Here is a 16,224-nt window from a genome sequence, read left to right as displayed (position 1 = left end):
ATGGCAGTCCTCGCACTTGGGTGACAGATTTAGCCTGGCACGGTAGACTTATGTCAAAGTTTCTAGAACTTTGAGCTTTTTTGAGCATGCCATTAATCAATGCATCCTCGCAGGGTCCTTTCAATCTTTTTCAAACAGAGCCTTGTAGTCACAGGTAATTGAATCTTTTACAGTTTTGAACTGTTTTCCAGCAAGTTCCCGTCATCGACACAGGGTCCCTTGGTTTTTATCCCCTTAGTCGTCTTAGCCAGGTTTCTCATTGTTTTATTTCACTGGTGTCCTCTGTGGCCACCGGTCATCATTGGTTACCACCATAGAATTCGATTTGTCATCCCTTTTTATTTTGTACTGACATGTCCCCTTCCGGTTTTAAGCCTTGCCCCCGTACTCAATAACTGTCAATCACAGCTCACCATTAACAAGGTGTCCTTTACCTGGGGACATCTCATGACATCCAGGGTTGCAGCAAGTGTGCCAAGATGACCCCTAAGGGATGTAAGAGCTGACTCAAAAAGATGGAGTGATTCTTCAGGTCAGAGAAGGCCAGACTATAGACATCTGCATTGAAGTTAGTTTATCGCTTCTCTGGTGGACAAACAGAGCCAGCTTGCTAACAGGTCTACCTTTTCAGCAACCAGTTCCGCAAGTAACCTTAACCACAGACGCATCCAACTTGGGTTGGGGAGCTCATGTGAACAACTTCCAAACTCAAGGTACTTGGACACAGCTTGAAGCAACGTTTCAGATCAACTTCCTAGAGCTTCGAGGTATACGTTATGCTCTATATGCGTTCAAGGACTGCCTTTCACACAAAACTGTTCTCATACAAACAGACAACACAGCTGCAATGTGGTACTTGAACAAGCAGGACGGCATGGGCTCTTATCACCTCTGCCAAGAAGCCATGCAGATCTGGGCCGTTGCACACTCCATATATCTCTGGGCCACTTATCTGACTGGCATACAGAACGTAGTAGCAGATCGCTTCAGCCGACAGTTCCATCCCCACGAGTGGTCTCTGGATCCTGTAGTAACGAGCAAAATCTTCCAACGCTGGGGTCAACCAATAATAGACCTCTTTGCATCCGAACTCAATCACAGAATCTGCTCCCTGCAGAATCTGCTCCCTGCACAGACAACCAAACCAGTTAGCCATGGACGTCTTTGCTCACCCCTGGAACACAAGTCTCCTATACGCGTATCCCCGATACTGCTGATAGCCAAAACTCTCGTGAAGCTACAACAGGACAAAGGGTCAGTGATACTCATAGCCCTATATTGGCCTCAAATATGGTTCCCCATGCTTCTCGACCTCTCAGAGATCCCATTCCCCTGGGCGCATTGCCTACTTTCATAACTCAGAACAAAGGCATGTTATGCCATCTGAACCTTCGGACACTATCCCTCATAGCCTGGATGTTGAAAGCTTGATCCTGCAACCACTCAACCTTTCAACTGATGTCTCTCAAGTGCTTGTAGCTTCACGAAAGCCTTCCACACGAAAATCCTATCATTCTAATTGAAATGGATTTACCATATGGTACACGCAAAAAGGTATCAACCCTTTTTCCTGACCCATTCCGTCTCTATTAGACTATCTCTGGCACCTTTCAGAATCTGGTCTCCAGACTTCTTCGGTGAGGGTATACCTGAGTGCCATCTCAGCGTACCACAAAGGAGTTGTGGATGCCCTGGTAACAGCGCAAGCCCTTGTGAGTAGGTTCATGAGGGGCCTATTACAACTTAAGCCCCCTCTACGCCCACCAGTCACTGAGTGGGACCTGAATGTAGTATTTACAAGGCTCGTGCGCTCCCCGTTTAAGCCTTTGCACTCCTGCGATGTTAAATTTCTTGCATGGAAAGTAGCTATTACATCTGCTCGAAGGGTTAGCAAGTTACAAGCACTTGTCACATACTCACCCTATACCAGGCTCCTACATGACTGAGTGGTCCTGCGTGCTCACCCCTAAATTCCTTCCCAAGGTGGTTACTGACTTCCACTTGAATCAGTCTATAGTCTTGCCCACATTTTTCCCCAAGGCCTCACTCCCACCAGGGCAAGAGGGTTTTACACACCTTGGACTGTAAACGTGCACTTTCCAATATAATCCCAACTCCTTCCACATCAATCTGCTGTGATTTTCAGGCTGCCCCATTTTTCCCCAACAGTACGCTAGTTGTTGCCTGTTGCACAAGTTGTACGCTGTTGGTCCAAACAAATGAGTCAGCCTGTAGATTGCTAATCACCCACATGTGAGGACTACTATCCTGCTTGTCCTGGGAGAAAGCAGAGTTGATTCTTTGTAACGGGTGTTATCCATGGACAGCAGGATGTAGTCCTCACGAAACCCACACGCCACCCCGCGGAATTGGGTCCGAAACGTTTTATTTTATTTTTTTCACTCGCTCCTTTTGCCACAAACGAGACTGAAGGGAGACCCCTGTGGCTACAGGGATTATGGCATGCTGGGCATGCTCAGTTGGCCAGTCAAAGGTTCTAGAAACTTTGACAGAAAATTTTTCTGTGATAGGGCTCCATCCAGTGACTTCACCCACATGTGAAGTCACTGGATGGAGCCCTTGGAGAACACCTGTTACAGGTAAGTAACTCTGCTTTCTTATTAGTTGCTGGACTCTCTGGGAGCGCAATTCGACATCAGTTTGGGTCAAGCATACCTTACATTGGGTAGGGTGGACAACTTGATCTGTCGGGTACAGAGATTTGTCATCCTGGTGGCTCCAATGGCTTGGAGCTACTCAGATCCATGGCAGCAGCATTGGATTTAGCTCCTTGACCCAGGACACACATGAGATCTCTTCAGTGCTTTTGTTTCAGTGGTCTCTAATTGTGGCATTACCAGATCCAACCCCTGTTACCTCTGTTGGTGAAGGTGAGTCTAACAGGTTGAGGGCTTATGGTCTGTCACCTGTGAAAGTTACTTGGTCTATCAACTGTTTGGAGGCCAGAGCTATACTTTTATCTTTAACTCATTTTCTCTTCTTAATTGAGAGGGAAAGCAGTCAGGGTGTTTTCAGACAATGCAACAGCAATGTCGTATTTCAGTAGATGAGATGATACCAGGAATCAGGAAGTGTTGGAGTGGATGAATCTCTTCTTTCCATGAGCGGAAGGCTATCTTCAGTGACTCATAGCTGGAGCATGTGAAAGCAGATTTTCCTCTTCTGAAACCTTTTTGTATCCTGGAGAATAGGAGCTCAATTAAGATGTCTTTCATCGCTTAATACTAGAGTTCATCCTTTCTTTAGTTGATGCAAGGAGTTCAGTACAGCAGTTATAATTGCTCTGCTTCCACCTTGGTCAAACAGGAAAACTTTTTTTCTGGTTTTCCTCCTTGGCTGCTGATTTGTCAGAGTTCTCTAGCAGATCAAAACCATGGGAAATCATGTGATCAGAGACAAAGTAAGGGGCACTTGTCCTCCCATCTCTGTACCCCCTTTTTCTCTTACCCTTCAGGAACCCTCGTATCCTCACCTGTTTAGTTCTTACCTCCAGTTCCTCAGTCCTTTCTCAGTATCTGCTCCAAGTCCCTCCTTTTCCCAACCCTGGGCCTCAGCACAGAGTTGGCAGGAGCTAGCAGCACACTAGACACAGTGTGTTGCAGTCATTGCAGCAGATTTTCCTCTATTCTTCCTCTCTGGGACATGGGTAAGGGAAGAGTTGCCATGAGGATCAGTAGCATGCACTCCATGTCCTACCCCCTTATGCTGCTGATACTGCTGTGGAGAAAAGGGGAGGAGTTAGAACAGGAGCAGGGCCACAAACTCTCTTCCTCTCCTTGGTTGGGCTGGGATGGCCTGCTATGCAAGTCTTGGACACTGATCTGTCAGGTTATCACTCTGTCTTGTAGATGGAAGAGAATATGAAAAATGTTTTGTCAGATTTTGTAACTACTGTTCCCTCCTCTTCTCTTTTTGCCACTAAACAGGAAAATTGAAGCCTATTGTGAAGTCACAACCACTACCCAAAAGTAACAAAGGACCAGTAAAAATTGTTGTTGGTAAAACATTTGAACAAATAGTCTTGGATCCGAAGACTGATGTGCTGATAGAGTTCTATGCCCCATGGTGTGGACACTGCAAGAGCCTGGAGCCCATCTATACTGAATTGGGCAAAAAGTACAAGACAGAAGAAGGCATTGTCATAGCCAAGATGGATGCCACTGCCAACGACATACCTAATGAAAAGTACAAAGCGGAGGGCTTTCCTACTATTTATTTTGCTCCACGCAACAACAAAGAGAACCCTATTAAATTTGAAAGTGGGGGCAGAGATCTGGAGAGTTTGAGTAAATTTGTAGAAGAACATTCAACCAAAGCCAGCAGGAGAAAAGTTGAGCTTTAGGAGTGAAAGAATGGAATTCTTTTTTTTTCATAAACACATTTTGAAAGGGGGGAGGAGCAGGAGAAGGGAGGGGTTTTTTTGTATGCAAGATATTAATGAGCTGATTGGACTAATTATGCAGTATGGGCCAAGGTGGGTGGGGGCAGTTAAGGGATAGAAAATGCCATTACCGGTTCTACAATCAAAGCTTTTTACTGTGTGAAGTTATTGCATTGCCTTTGGTTCTGTTTCACTGAGCCACACACATGATCCCTGTTCGTTTTGATTTTTGTTGTTAAAATTTGTTTTGTGTTTCAACAACTTACGTTTACCATAAAGAAATATTTTGATAAGTCCTTAAATAATCCTCATTTTTTTTTCTCATTTGTTTTGTAGATAATTTGGTTTTCTGGTTTTAAGTATTAAGTCACTGTTCTGCCAATAGGAGGGTGGCAAGAACATAGACTACTGAGAAGAAAATTTCTCATTTCTGTGGAGAGCAATAACTTGCATTAAAGGAGCATAATTTTCACTTAATCTGGTCTCTGGTGCAGTTCTACAAACAAGCAAACTATTGATATGTGACCCCTTTCTTTCACCTGAACTTTTAACTTGATGGGGTTTTTTTTTTTTTTTTTTTTTTGAATGGTTAAAAGCTGTTTTCTTATTCGTATATGCAAGTAATGCAAGTCTCAATTTTAGATTTAATCACCTAATAAAGAGCTGAAGGTGATGTACATAGTTTAGGAAGAAAAATCTCCATACACAAATGAAAAATGGAAGATATCTTTTGGTGTTTAACTGATACTTTGGAACAAAGCTGGGAAGGGGAGAAACTACAAAGAGTGATGCTTCATGTTCTCTTAAAAATTAAAGCCTTACTTTTGCTCCATCATGTTCAGAGAGTAGAGCTATTAACCTAGGGTTCTGCTGTACCTCTTTGCTCCTTTGGTGTCTTATGGGGCTAGTATCTTTCAACTGCTGGCTATAATTATCCATACTGAGCAATCTCAGCTCCTAAGTTCAGTGGACTGTTAAAAGTAAGTGAAGCTACTGTAGTTATGCTGAGGGGCAATCAGGATGGCACAGATGGGGTGACATCACCCGATGGAGCCTGGCATAGAGAAATCTCATAGCTGATGGAACTTTGATTGTGCCTTACTGGACATGCTCATGCATGCCATTATACCACACATTCATGTGGGGGTCCTTCAGTCTTTATCTGCAGAGCCCTTTGGTCATGATGTGTTGCCTCCACTCTTGCTTTTGATTATTGGTGTTTTTGTTTTGTTTTTTAAACTTCCCAGCTATAGGTTCATCTGTGCAGGGTCCTGAATTAAGTTTTCTTTTCACAGTTTGATTTTTGCATCCCTCTTTATTTTGGTTCAGCATGTCTAGTGGGTTTCCAGCAATGCCCCTGTGCAAAAGGTCCAGGTCTGTCATGGACCGCCATGATGCATATATGCTTTGCTTGAGGACATAGCATGATGTTCATGGAGGTGTGTGAGGCCATGACCAGGAAGGACACCTGTCACAGTTATAACCTGTGGATAGACTCTTTGGGCACCGGAAAACCAAGGTATTAACATTCATGGGATCTCTGAGCTGCCCCAATAGTCATTGGCATTGGGGGCAAGGGGCATCAGTTCCCTCCAATCCCATCTACTGCTAAGGAGCCCAGAGACAGGCCATCTGACTCTTCCTGATCGAAGAAGTGGGGACAGTCCAGTACATGCCAAGAGGCCCCCCCACCCCCAAGTGGTCTAGTGGTGAGTAGAGCTCATCCTGTAGCCATGACAGGGTTTCACAACAGTCTCCAGTTCTCATGACTACTACCTATCCACCTCTTGGATCCAAAGAGGATGTGATTATGCCTCCTGCCCCCCAGTCTATTATCATTGGTGATCTTAAAAGAGGAATGGGATAAGATCCAGCAGGCCTTGGATAAGGTGCTGCAAGGCCTCTGTCAGTGTTGAGGACACAAAAGCAGGCACCATCAGTCTTTGAGCCACTGCTATATTCCTTCAAATGCTCATTGCCAGTGCACTGGATCCTGATCTAACACTGATGCCTAAAGGGGCATTGGGATCAATAACTACCAGCCCACTGCTTATCTCGGGCTCCTTGAAAAGGAAGCTTCTCTGAGATGTTGAAGTTCCTTTGGGTCCAGGCCCAAACAGCCAGCTGCACTGGTCAGAGACTCATTGGCTGATGACAGAGAAACAAGAGTCGTAAGCTCAGTATTTGGGGTGGAGGGTATTGCTATGACTCTGGAGATGTCTCTGAAGAGGTGGTATTTATGGGTCTCCCCTCTACTCCAGAGAGAAGAGAACCTCCACCAGAGGAAACTTTGTTCACTGGTTTTGTAAGGAAATTGGCAGAGCCATTCCCTTTGTTACAGACAGAGGGAAGAGTCCAGGACCAAGATGCTGGACATCCTCCAATTCATGGAGCCCCCTAAGGAGATTGTGGTATTCCTAGTACCAGACATCCTTCTGGAGGTAAAGATAAAGATGTGGGAGAATGCACTCTCCATAGCTCCCGTGAATAGGAAAGCAAATGCAGTGTATCTCGTCCAGAAGGGTCCTGGATTTGCCAAGACACAGCTGCTGCACCAATTTGTGATAGTCTAATCCACTCTCAAAAAGACCAAGTGCTCTAGGACCTGCTTCTTGGTGCCCTTATGGGAGGGATTCTAGAGACATGGATACTAATGGGGGAGAGGATTTTCAAGATGTGGGAAATGAGCATAGCACAGCATCCGAACAGCTCTTTATGGGCCATTATATTCAGGACATTCTGAAGCAGGTACAAGGGTTGACTGAGCAGCTTCCTTAAAAGCAGTAGGGGGTGCTCTCAAGTCACTTAAGAGTGCGGAAAATGCATTCTTTCTTTTTATGACCTTCGATGTGTACTAAAACACTGTGTACAGGAGAGAATCTCTGCGGAAATGGGATCAAGGATGTGGTCCCACAGCTCAGAAATCACTGTGCAACGTTCCAGCAGCTCTCTACAGGCACTCTGGACCTGGCATCTGAGGCTAAGACACAGGAGGCACTTCTTCCTCCCAAGGAATTTCTGTCCTCTGCCCCCTCAATACAGTCCTCAACAGTCTCTCCATGTCTGCCCCAGACAGTAACCTAGTCACCATCTGGGATAGGGTTTGATTTAATTGTATAGAGCAGTGGTTCTCACATGTGTGACATACTGAACATGTGACCATCACAGGGCTAAATATAAACATGCACTCTGCATCTACAGGAATCCCCTCACCCGCAGCAATGAGTGCAGAGCAGATCTAGGGCGTTACCCTGTACAACTCGCCATACAAAAAAGATATTCTGGTTCTGATGACATCTAAGTAAAAGCAAAACAAACTCCCTTTACTACCAGGCACAATAGCCTTCCTTATGAAAAGACAGTAATTTACCACTAATGCATATCCTATTGAGAGAGCACAGCAAATAAGATTGATACAAATGCTTACATGCTAGTAAATTCCCTGTACGTACCTGGATCAATCCAGATGGTGGGTTATGTCCCCAGTCCAGCAGATGGAGTCAGCACAAGCTTCGAGGGGGCGTAACCATATATACCACTACCCCCTCTGCAGGAGTTCAGTATCTTCTGACTCCAGCAGATGCGAGTAGGGAAATCAGGGTTTTCCCCAATTTGGCAGGAAATTCCTCTTTTTCTGCTTCCTTTTCTCTCTGTTTTTCTATTGCAATTTGGATCAAGTTATATTAAAAAAAAAAAAAAAAAAGTGCTTTTCAATTTTTGGGGAGGCGTGGCTTTCTTCTCAGTCTTGCTTCTGTGCTGTTTCCCGCGACCTTGTCTCTCTGGCCGGGGGTAAGTTGCAGAGTGTTTTATTTTATTGTAGCTTCTTCTTTGCAGCCTTCCAGCTTCGGTGCCTTGCGGAAGCCAGTGGGGCCAGCCTCTCCGCGATTGTTCCCTCGCCCGCGTTCAGTTTGCAGCTCCTCGTGGGCTGCTGAGGCAGGAAGGAAGGCCCCCCCGCGGCACCTTTTTCTGTTTTGGATGGCGGGCAGTGCAGGCCGACCGGGCCCCCCCGCGGCGGATCCTTTCGCGCTTGGGCCCCCCCCCAAGGCTTCTTGTTTTTTGATTTTTTGACGGCAGTCCCGATGCCGCGGCCGTCGCGCTGTTCGGCCTGCGGCGAACCGGGGTCCCGGATTTCTCGCGAGGGCATCTGCGCACGATGCCTTCCCGGGGGGGGAAGGCACCTCGCAGTCCCTCAGCGAGTTTTCTTTTCTGTCAACTTTGCCCGGGCGGTGCGGGCCGGCCACTCCGCAATTTTTGGCGGGAACGGTGGCCATTTTGCATACACAGCGTGCTGAGGAGACTCAGGCAGCGCAGGAGGACAATGATTTTAGCGAGGTTTCTCCTCCGAATTTGTCCCCAGAGCAAGGCTCTCAGGCCCCGGGACCAGCGGATTTTTCTTCCTCCGGGGCCCCCCCGAGCAGGTCGGGGTTTTCCCCGGAGTTTATTCTGCTCATGCACACTGCTTACTTGCAGGGCTTGGAAGCTCCCGCAGGTCCTCCTCTCGCCAAGATTCCACGAATTACAGCGCCACCACAGGCCCCCCCCTGACCCGGTGGGATCAGGTTCGGGGGCGGGGGCCTCCCAGGTCCCCACCAGGGTCTGTTTGACCCCTGTAGCGGTGGGGACGGCCTCAGTCCCGGAGGGGCATGGCCAGGAGACCACGGACTTGGGGCAAGTGGACGGACCGCCAGAGGGGGACGACCCGCGTGCGCTCCGCCTCTTTCAGAGGGAGGAGCTAGAAGATCTCATTCCACAGATTATACGGGAATTGAATGTGGACCCACCGCCGGATCCGCCAGCTCCAGTAGCCCCCGCCGTCGTCACATCTTCAAAGAAGGGGGATCCAGTCTTGGCGGCACTTCGACCGAGGTCCCGGGCTTTTCCCATCCACGAGTCGTTTCTACAGCTTCTGACTAGAGAATGGGATACCCCGGAGGCTTCACTGAAGGTCAACCGTGCCATGGAGAAGCTGTATCCACTTCCTGAGGATTTCCTGGAGCTCATCAAGATCCCGAAAGTAGACTCCGCGGTGTCGGCAGTCACGAAGAGGACGACAATTCCAGTGACAGGAGGAGCGGCTTTGCGGGATACGCAGGATCGCAAGTTGGAAGTCTTTCTCAAAAGGGTCTTTGAAGTCTCCGCCCTGGGCATGCGGGCGGTGATGTGCAGTTCGCTTTACCAGCGGGCTAGCCTTCTCTGGGTGCAACAACTTCTCACGTCTCAGGACCTGCCGGCCGAGGAGGCCGCCCAGGCGGATCGGCTAGAGGCTGCGGTTGCGTATGGGGCGGATGACTCGTACGACCTTTTTCGGGTCCTGGCAAGATCCATGGTCTCTGCAGTGGCGGCATGGCGCCTACTGTGGCTCCGCAACTGGGCAGCGGATACCTCCTCCAAGTCGAGTCTGGGCTCTCTCCCATTCAGGGGCAAGTTCCTCTTCGGGGAGGATTTGGACCAGATCATCAAGTCCCTGGGGGAGAACGCTGTTCATCGTCTTCCGGAGGATAGGCACCGCCTGTCTAGGGCTTTTGCATCTTCCCGGACCAGAGCCAGGGCGCAGCGGCGCTTCAGAAGCTACAGGCAGGTGGGGCCCCGAGCCTCCGCTCCCAGATCGCAGCCCTGGTCGCGCTCCTTTCACGGGCGCAGGCCCACGCGTGACTGTTCCGATCAGGGAACCCCCCCTCCTAAGTCCACTCAATGATGCCAGCCTCACCCACTCCTCCACCCCCAGGATTGGGGGTCGTCTGGCGAGTTTCTACGAGGAGTGGGTGTGGATCACCTCAGACCAGTGGGTCCTGGATACCATAAAACACGGCTACGCCTTGGAGTTTGTCCGCCCCCCCCGAGGGGAAGATTCATCTTCTCCCCCTGTGGCTTGGACCTCAAGAGAAGAGCGGTACAGTTAACGCTGGATAGGCTCCGAGAAATAGGGGCCATTGCTCCCATGCCCTTAGGAGAGGTGGGCTCGGGCCACTCTTCCATCTACTTCGTCGTACCCAAGAAGGACGGATCCTTCCGGCCCATATTGGACTTAAAAGAAGTCAACAAGTCACTGCGAGTTGTCCGGTTCCGCATGGAGACGCTCTGGTTGGTGATTGCGGCAGTGCATCAGGGGGAGTTTCTCGCCTCTCTGGATCTGACTGAGGCCTACCTACACATTCCCATCCTCCTGGACCATCGTCGTTTCCTCCGTTTCAAGATTCTGGGCCAACATTTTCAGTTCAAAGCGCTCCTGTTCGGGTTGGCGACCGCGCCGCACACCTTCACCAAGATCTTGGTGGTCGTGGCTGCGGCCCTAAGGAAGGAGGGCATTCTGGTTCATCCCTATCTGGACAATTGGCTCATACGGGCAAAGTCCTTCAACCACGGACGGGCAGCGGTGGCAAGGGTAGTACAGGTTCTTCATTCCCTGGGATGGGTAGTGAACTTCTCCAAGAGCTCCCTCGTTCCTTCGCAGTGCTTGGAATTTTTGGGGGCGAGCTTCGACACGCGTCTGGGCAAAGTCTTCCTACGCCAGGACAAGGCTCAATCCTTGCGGGATCACATACAGCGGTTCTCTGCGTTACCAGATCACACCTCCTGGGACTACCTGCAGCTCCTGGGAGTGATGGGCTCCACCATCGACCTCGTTCCTTGGGCGTTTGCGCACCTACGGCCCTTACAGGCGGCGCTTCTTTCCTGTTGGAAACCAGTCTCGCAGGATTATCAGGTGATTCTTCCTCTTCCGCAGAATGCCAGGGACAGTCTGGGCTGGTGGTTGGACCCGTCGAATCTGGCTTGCGGCGTTTCCCTCGAAGTCCCAAATTGGGTGGTGGTGGCCACGGATGCCAGCCTCGTCGGCTGGGGAGCAGTCTGCGATCGAAGCACCACACAGGGGACGTGGTCAGCAGTGGAGGCGCAGTGGTCGATCAATCGTCTGGAAACCAGAGCGGCCCGGCTAGTGCTGCGGCATTTCCTCCCGCTTCTTCGGAACTAGGAGGTCAGGATCCTCTCGGACAACGCAACCACCGTGACCTACATAAATCGACAGGGAGGTACTCACAGCCGGCATGTCGCGATCGAGGCAGCGATGTTAATGCAGTGGGCAGAGCGCCATCTCGTCCGTCTAGCGGCCTCGCACATTGCCGGGGTGGACAACGTCCAGGCGGACTTCCTAAGTCGTCAACAGCTAGATCCCGGGGAGTGTTCCCTCTACGAGGCGATGTGGCTTCTCGTCCACCGGTGGGGGCCCCCCCACTTGGACCTGATGGCGTCCACTCTAAACGCCAAGGCCCCACGCTTCTTCAGTCGCAGAAGAGAGCGCGGCGCAGAGGGAGTGAATGCCCTGGTCCTTCCGTGGCCTCCACATCTCCTGCTCTACGTCTTCCCACCGTGGCCACTGGTGGGCAGAATCCTCCGCAGAATAGAAAGTCATCAGGGTACTGTGATCTTCGTCGCCCCGGAGTGGCCCCGGCGACCCTGGTTTGCGGACCTGCTACAGCTGGTGATAGACGGACCAATCAGACTGGGACATCTTCCCCGTCTCCTCCATCAGGGCCCGGTGTTTTTCGATCAGGCAGAACTCTTCTGTCTTGCGGCCTGGCTTTTGAGCGGCGTCGCCTCCGGCGCCGGGGCTACCCGGAAGCGGTAGTCTCGATGCTGCTGCGGGCACGGAAGACTTCGACATCGGTGGCTTACATTCGAGTTTGGAAGGTCTTCGAGATGTGGTGCTCCAGCCAGGGCACGAGGCCCACGAGGGCTTCAGTATCCCAGATCCTACAGTTTCTCCAAGAGGGGGTGGATAAAGGTCTCGCCTATAAATTCATTACGGGTTCAGGTGGCCGCCCTGGGTTCGCTTTTGCAATATGGGGGCTCTCTCCTACTGCAGGTTCCTCAAGGGTGTCAAGCATATACGTCCTCCATTACGGGACCCTTGTCCCTCCTGGAGTCTTAATCTGGTGCTTCGCTCCCTGTCAGGACCGCCTTTCGAACCCCTACACAGCGCAACGATTAAGGATATCACTCTCAAGACTGTATTTCTTGTGGTCATCTGTTCTGCTCGGCGCATCTCGGAACTTCAAGCTTTGTCGTGCAGAGAGCCTTATCTCTGGTTCACTGATTTATTTATTTATTTATTTAACATTTTTTTATATACCGAAGTTCTAGCAACAATGTTGCTAATCACTTCGGTTTACATATAACATTGGAGTGACTTAACAAGTGTGTCTTACATGGAACAGGAAAATGAACTTGGAGAAAATTGAATAAATACTAATAACAAATAACATTGAAACAACAACAGTAGTAATAGAAAAGTTATATACAGGCGAATTAAAATGAATCAATTATGAATTAGGTATCTGCAAAATAGACAAGAGGGATTGGAAAATTAATTCCTTAGTTGTTGATCTAAGAGGTATTATATTGCATAGACCTGGAGGAGGGCTTTGTGAATAGTACTCAATCGTAGGCTTGAGAGAAAAGCCAAGTTTTAAGTCTTTTTTTTAAAAGTGAGGGGGCATTGTTCAAGCCTGAGATCTGATGGTAGAGAGTTCCAGTGGATCAGATCTGCAGTGGAGAAGGCTCTTTTGTTTGATGAAATTTTGAGTGGAGGGGTTTTCAGAGAGCCTTTTTGCGCAGTTCTCAGTGGACGGGAGGAAGTATGTAGCTGGAATGGGATCCTGAGGTCTAAGTATGAGGCTTTGTAAATGGATTTATGAATGGATGAAAGGGTTTTGTAGGTGATTCTGTATTTTATAGGGAGCCAATGGAGATTTTTTAATATTGGTGTTATGTGGTCTCTTTTTTTTTTGCTTTAGTTAAGATCCTGGCAGTGACATTTTGGAGCATTTGTAGCGGTTTTAGGGAGATATCTGGGAGTCCAAGTAAAAGGGAGTTGCAGTAATCAATTTTAGAAAATATGATTGCTTGCAGAACTGATCTGAAATCCTGGGGGTGCAATAAAGGTTGGAGTCTTTTTAGAACCTGGAGTTTGAAGAAGCATTCTTTCACTGTGTTACTGATAAAACTTTTGAAATTCAGTAGGTTATCCATAGTGACTCCAAGGTTTCTGACCTGGGTAGATAGAGGAGGTGGTGCCGGAGGATGAGTGTTGGAGAATTGGTAGTTGCCTTCTTGGGTGATTAGGAGGTATTCCGTTTTGTTGGTATTCAGAACTAGACAGAGATCAGCAAGGATTCTGGAGTCTCTCTCTGCACCGTTCCCTCCTTTCTTCCGAAGGTGGTGTCTGCTTTCCATTTGAACTAGACGGTGGAACTTCCGTCCTTCTCTTCCTCTGAGCCGAAGTCTCTCCGACTCTTGGATGTCAAGCGCACGTTGCGTCATTATCTGGAGGCTACTAATGAGTTCCGGATCTCTGACCATCTGTTCGTACTTTGGTCCGGCCCTAGGAAAGGGGCTCAGGCCTCGAAGACGACCATTGCCAGGTGGCTAAAGGCCGGCATTGCCGCATCTTACATTGGGGCGGGACGGACTCCCCCATACGGCATCATAGCACATTCTATGCATTCTCAGGCAGCCTCCTGGGCGGAGGCCCGCTCTGTCTCTTCCCAGGAGATTTGTCGGGCAGCAACCTGGAAATCATTGCACACGTTCTCGAGGCACTATCGCCTGCACCTCGCCTCTTCAGTTTCTGGACACTTTGGCGAGCAGGTTCTCTGAACAGGCCTCGCAGGACCCCACCCGATTTAGGGAAGCTTGGGTACATCCCACCGTCTGGACTGATCCAGGTACATACAGGGAAATGAAAATTATTACTTACCTGCTAATTTTCGTTCCTGTAGTACCATGGATCAGTCCAGACGCCCACCGTGTTTGGGTTCTTAGTCCTGCTCAGCTCTACTCTACCTCTTTATAGCAGTGTTCTGTGTCTCACAGTTTTTCCTTTTGTCTACTTTCACAACTCCCTACAAGTTGGTTGGTTATCTACAGTTAATTGTTGATGTTACAATTGTTGTTCAATGCATGGTTAAGCAAACTTGACCCAGAGTGTTTTTCTACTCAGGCTTTGATATACTCGATACTGAACTCCTGCAGAGGGGGTAGTGGTATATATGGTTACGCCCCCTCGAAGCTTGTGCTGACTCCATCTGCTGGACTGAGGACATAACCCACCGTCTGGACTGATCCATGGTACTACAGGAATGAAAATTAGCAGGTAAGTAATAATTTTCATATACCTCACCTCGGTCACACACCCAGAACTGACCTTCACTAAGTAAAGAAAAATCACAAATTATAAATATGGAGACAGAAACTGGAATGGAAAACCAAAAACGCCACTCTGCATACAGTGCGAACCTGGAGAAATGGAAAGATATAGCACCTAACAGACTCTCAGGATTTGCAATAATGCACACAAACTAACCCGCACAAAGTTACACATGTATTATGGAACACACTCAAACAGTAACAACCCTATCTAGAAATACAACTATTAAACCAGGCCCTAAACACTAATACATTTCCTATTGGGGAAAACAGAATAAGCCAAGCTGCTATAGAGTCCTACACAGAAATAATGGTAAAGCTTTACTCAATGTTACAAAACAGCTGCTGAACAGAATAATATCCAACAATTAAAAACTCAAATTATTAAAACGTTGAAATATCAATAAAATATTTCAGAACAGCAGACCGCAAAATACCCAATTAATTAAAATGGCAGTCAATCAAGAAAAATAAATTTTAAAAGCCACCTTTACTTACCCTCTCCAGCAACTCTCCCACTCCTTTCCCTTCCAAGGCCAATAGCACTCACCAGAAGCAGCAAGGGCTGCTGAAGCTCTGTCCTCACAGTCCTCTTCCTTAGCACCCACAACCAGTCACACACACACAATTAGACCCCATGACCAGTCTCCATCTCTCTCACACCAGTCATCTTCCTGACCAGACTCTCTCACACAGAAACACATCACCTCCCTGACCAGTCTCTCTCTCAATCACACTCATGGCCTCTTTTATATACAAGCTCTCAATCACACACACATGCTCTCGCACCCATTCACACCAGCTCTCACCCAGAAACAAACCAGCTGTCACCAAAAACTTCTTCCTTCACTGTAGGGATGGGCTTCAGTTCCACCGTGGCTTTACTCCAGCGGGCCTTCTTTTTTCACCACCACAGGAATGGGCTCCCAAGGTGGCCTGGGTCGGATTTCCTCTACACCGATCCAGGGATGGGCTACCATGGTGGCCTCGGTCGGGGTCGGGTTTCCTCTTTGCCGCCACTGTCCCGTGGCGGCCTTACTTCATCGGGGTCGGGTTTTCCTCTTCACCGCCACGGGAATTAAGCTCCTGTGGCAGCCTTGCTTCGTTGGGGTCAGGTTTTCCTCTTCGCCTCCATGGGAATGGGTTCTTGTGGCAGCCTTGCTTCGTCTGAGTTCGACACTACTATTCCTCCCACCCCACCCCACCCCCGGGCTAGGCATTTCCTGCCTCACCAATCCGAGGCTTCCTCCCTTCTTCCTACTCCCTCTGGCAGGTAGAAGGGAGGAGGCTTCCGATTGGCCTGCGCGGGGGCAGGCAGAATGAAGGAGGCTTCCCATTGGGCAGTGGGGGCTGGAAAAGGGAGAAGGAAAGTACAACGGGGCAGTGGGACATCAGGAGACGCAACACACCTGCCGGTGTTTGGTGACACACTGGTTGAGAAGTGCTGGCATAGAGCATAGCCAGAATCTCAAGGACCTTCCGGTAGAGGAGAGGCTGCAGTTTTATGTAAACCAGTGGCCCAATGTAACCTAAGACATGTGGGTCCTCGGCATCAGCAAGAGAATACAGATTAAATCTATTGGCTTCTTCAAATCAATAGAGCTTGTTTCACTAAGGCA

The 16,224-nt window shown here is 48.9% G+C and overlaps 1 protein-coding gene across 1 annotated transcript in view; it reads left to right on the top strand.

Moving 5' to 3' along the window:
• PDIA4 (protein disulfide isomerase family A member 4) overlaps nucleotides 1-4,879 on the top strand; it is a 70,118-nt gene extending 65,239 nt beyond the window's left edge. Inside the window, exon 10 of the mRNA XM_029589475.1 lies at nucleotides 3,948-4,879. Coding sequence (XP_029445335.1) covers nucleotides 3,948-4,363 — 416 coding nt within the window. The 3' untranslated portion in view covers nucleotides 4,364-4,879. The remainder of the gene's footprint in view (nucleotides 1-3,947) is intronic.
• Nucleotides 4,880-16,224: the final 11,345 nt, after the last annotated feature.

This window comes from Rhinatrema bivittatum, chromosome 2 (genome assembly GCF_901001135.1).
Source record: "Rhinatrema bivittatum chromosome 2, aRhiBiv1.1, whole genome shotgun sequence".
In the NCBI taxonomy this organism is placed as follows: Eukaryota; Metazoa; Chordata; class Amphibia; order Gymnophiona; family Rhinatrematidae; genus Rhinatrema; species Rhinatrema bivittatum.
This window is presented reverse-complemented; position numbering and strand designations above follow the sequence as displayed.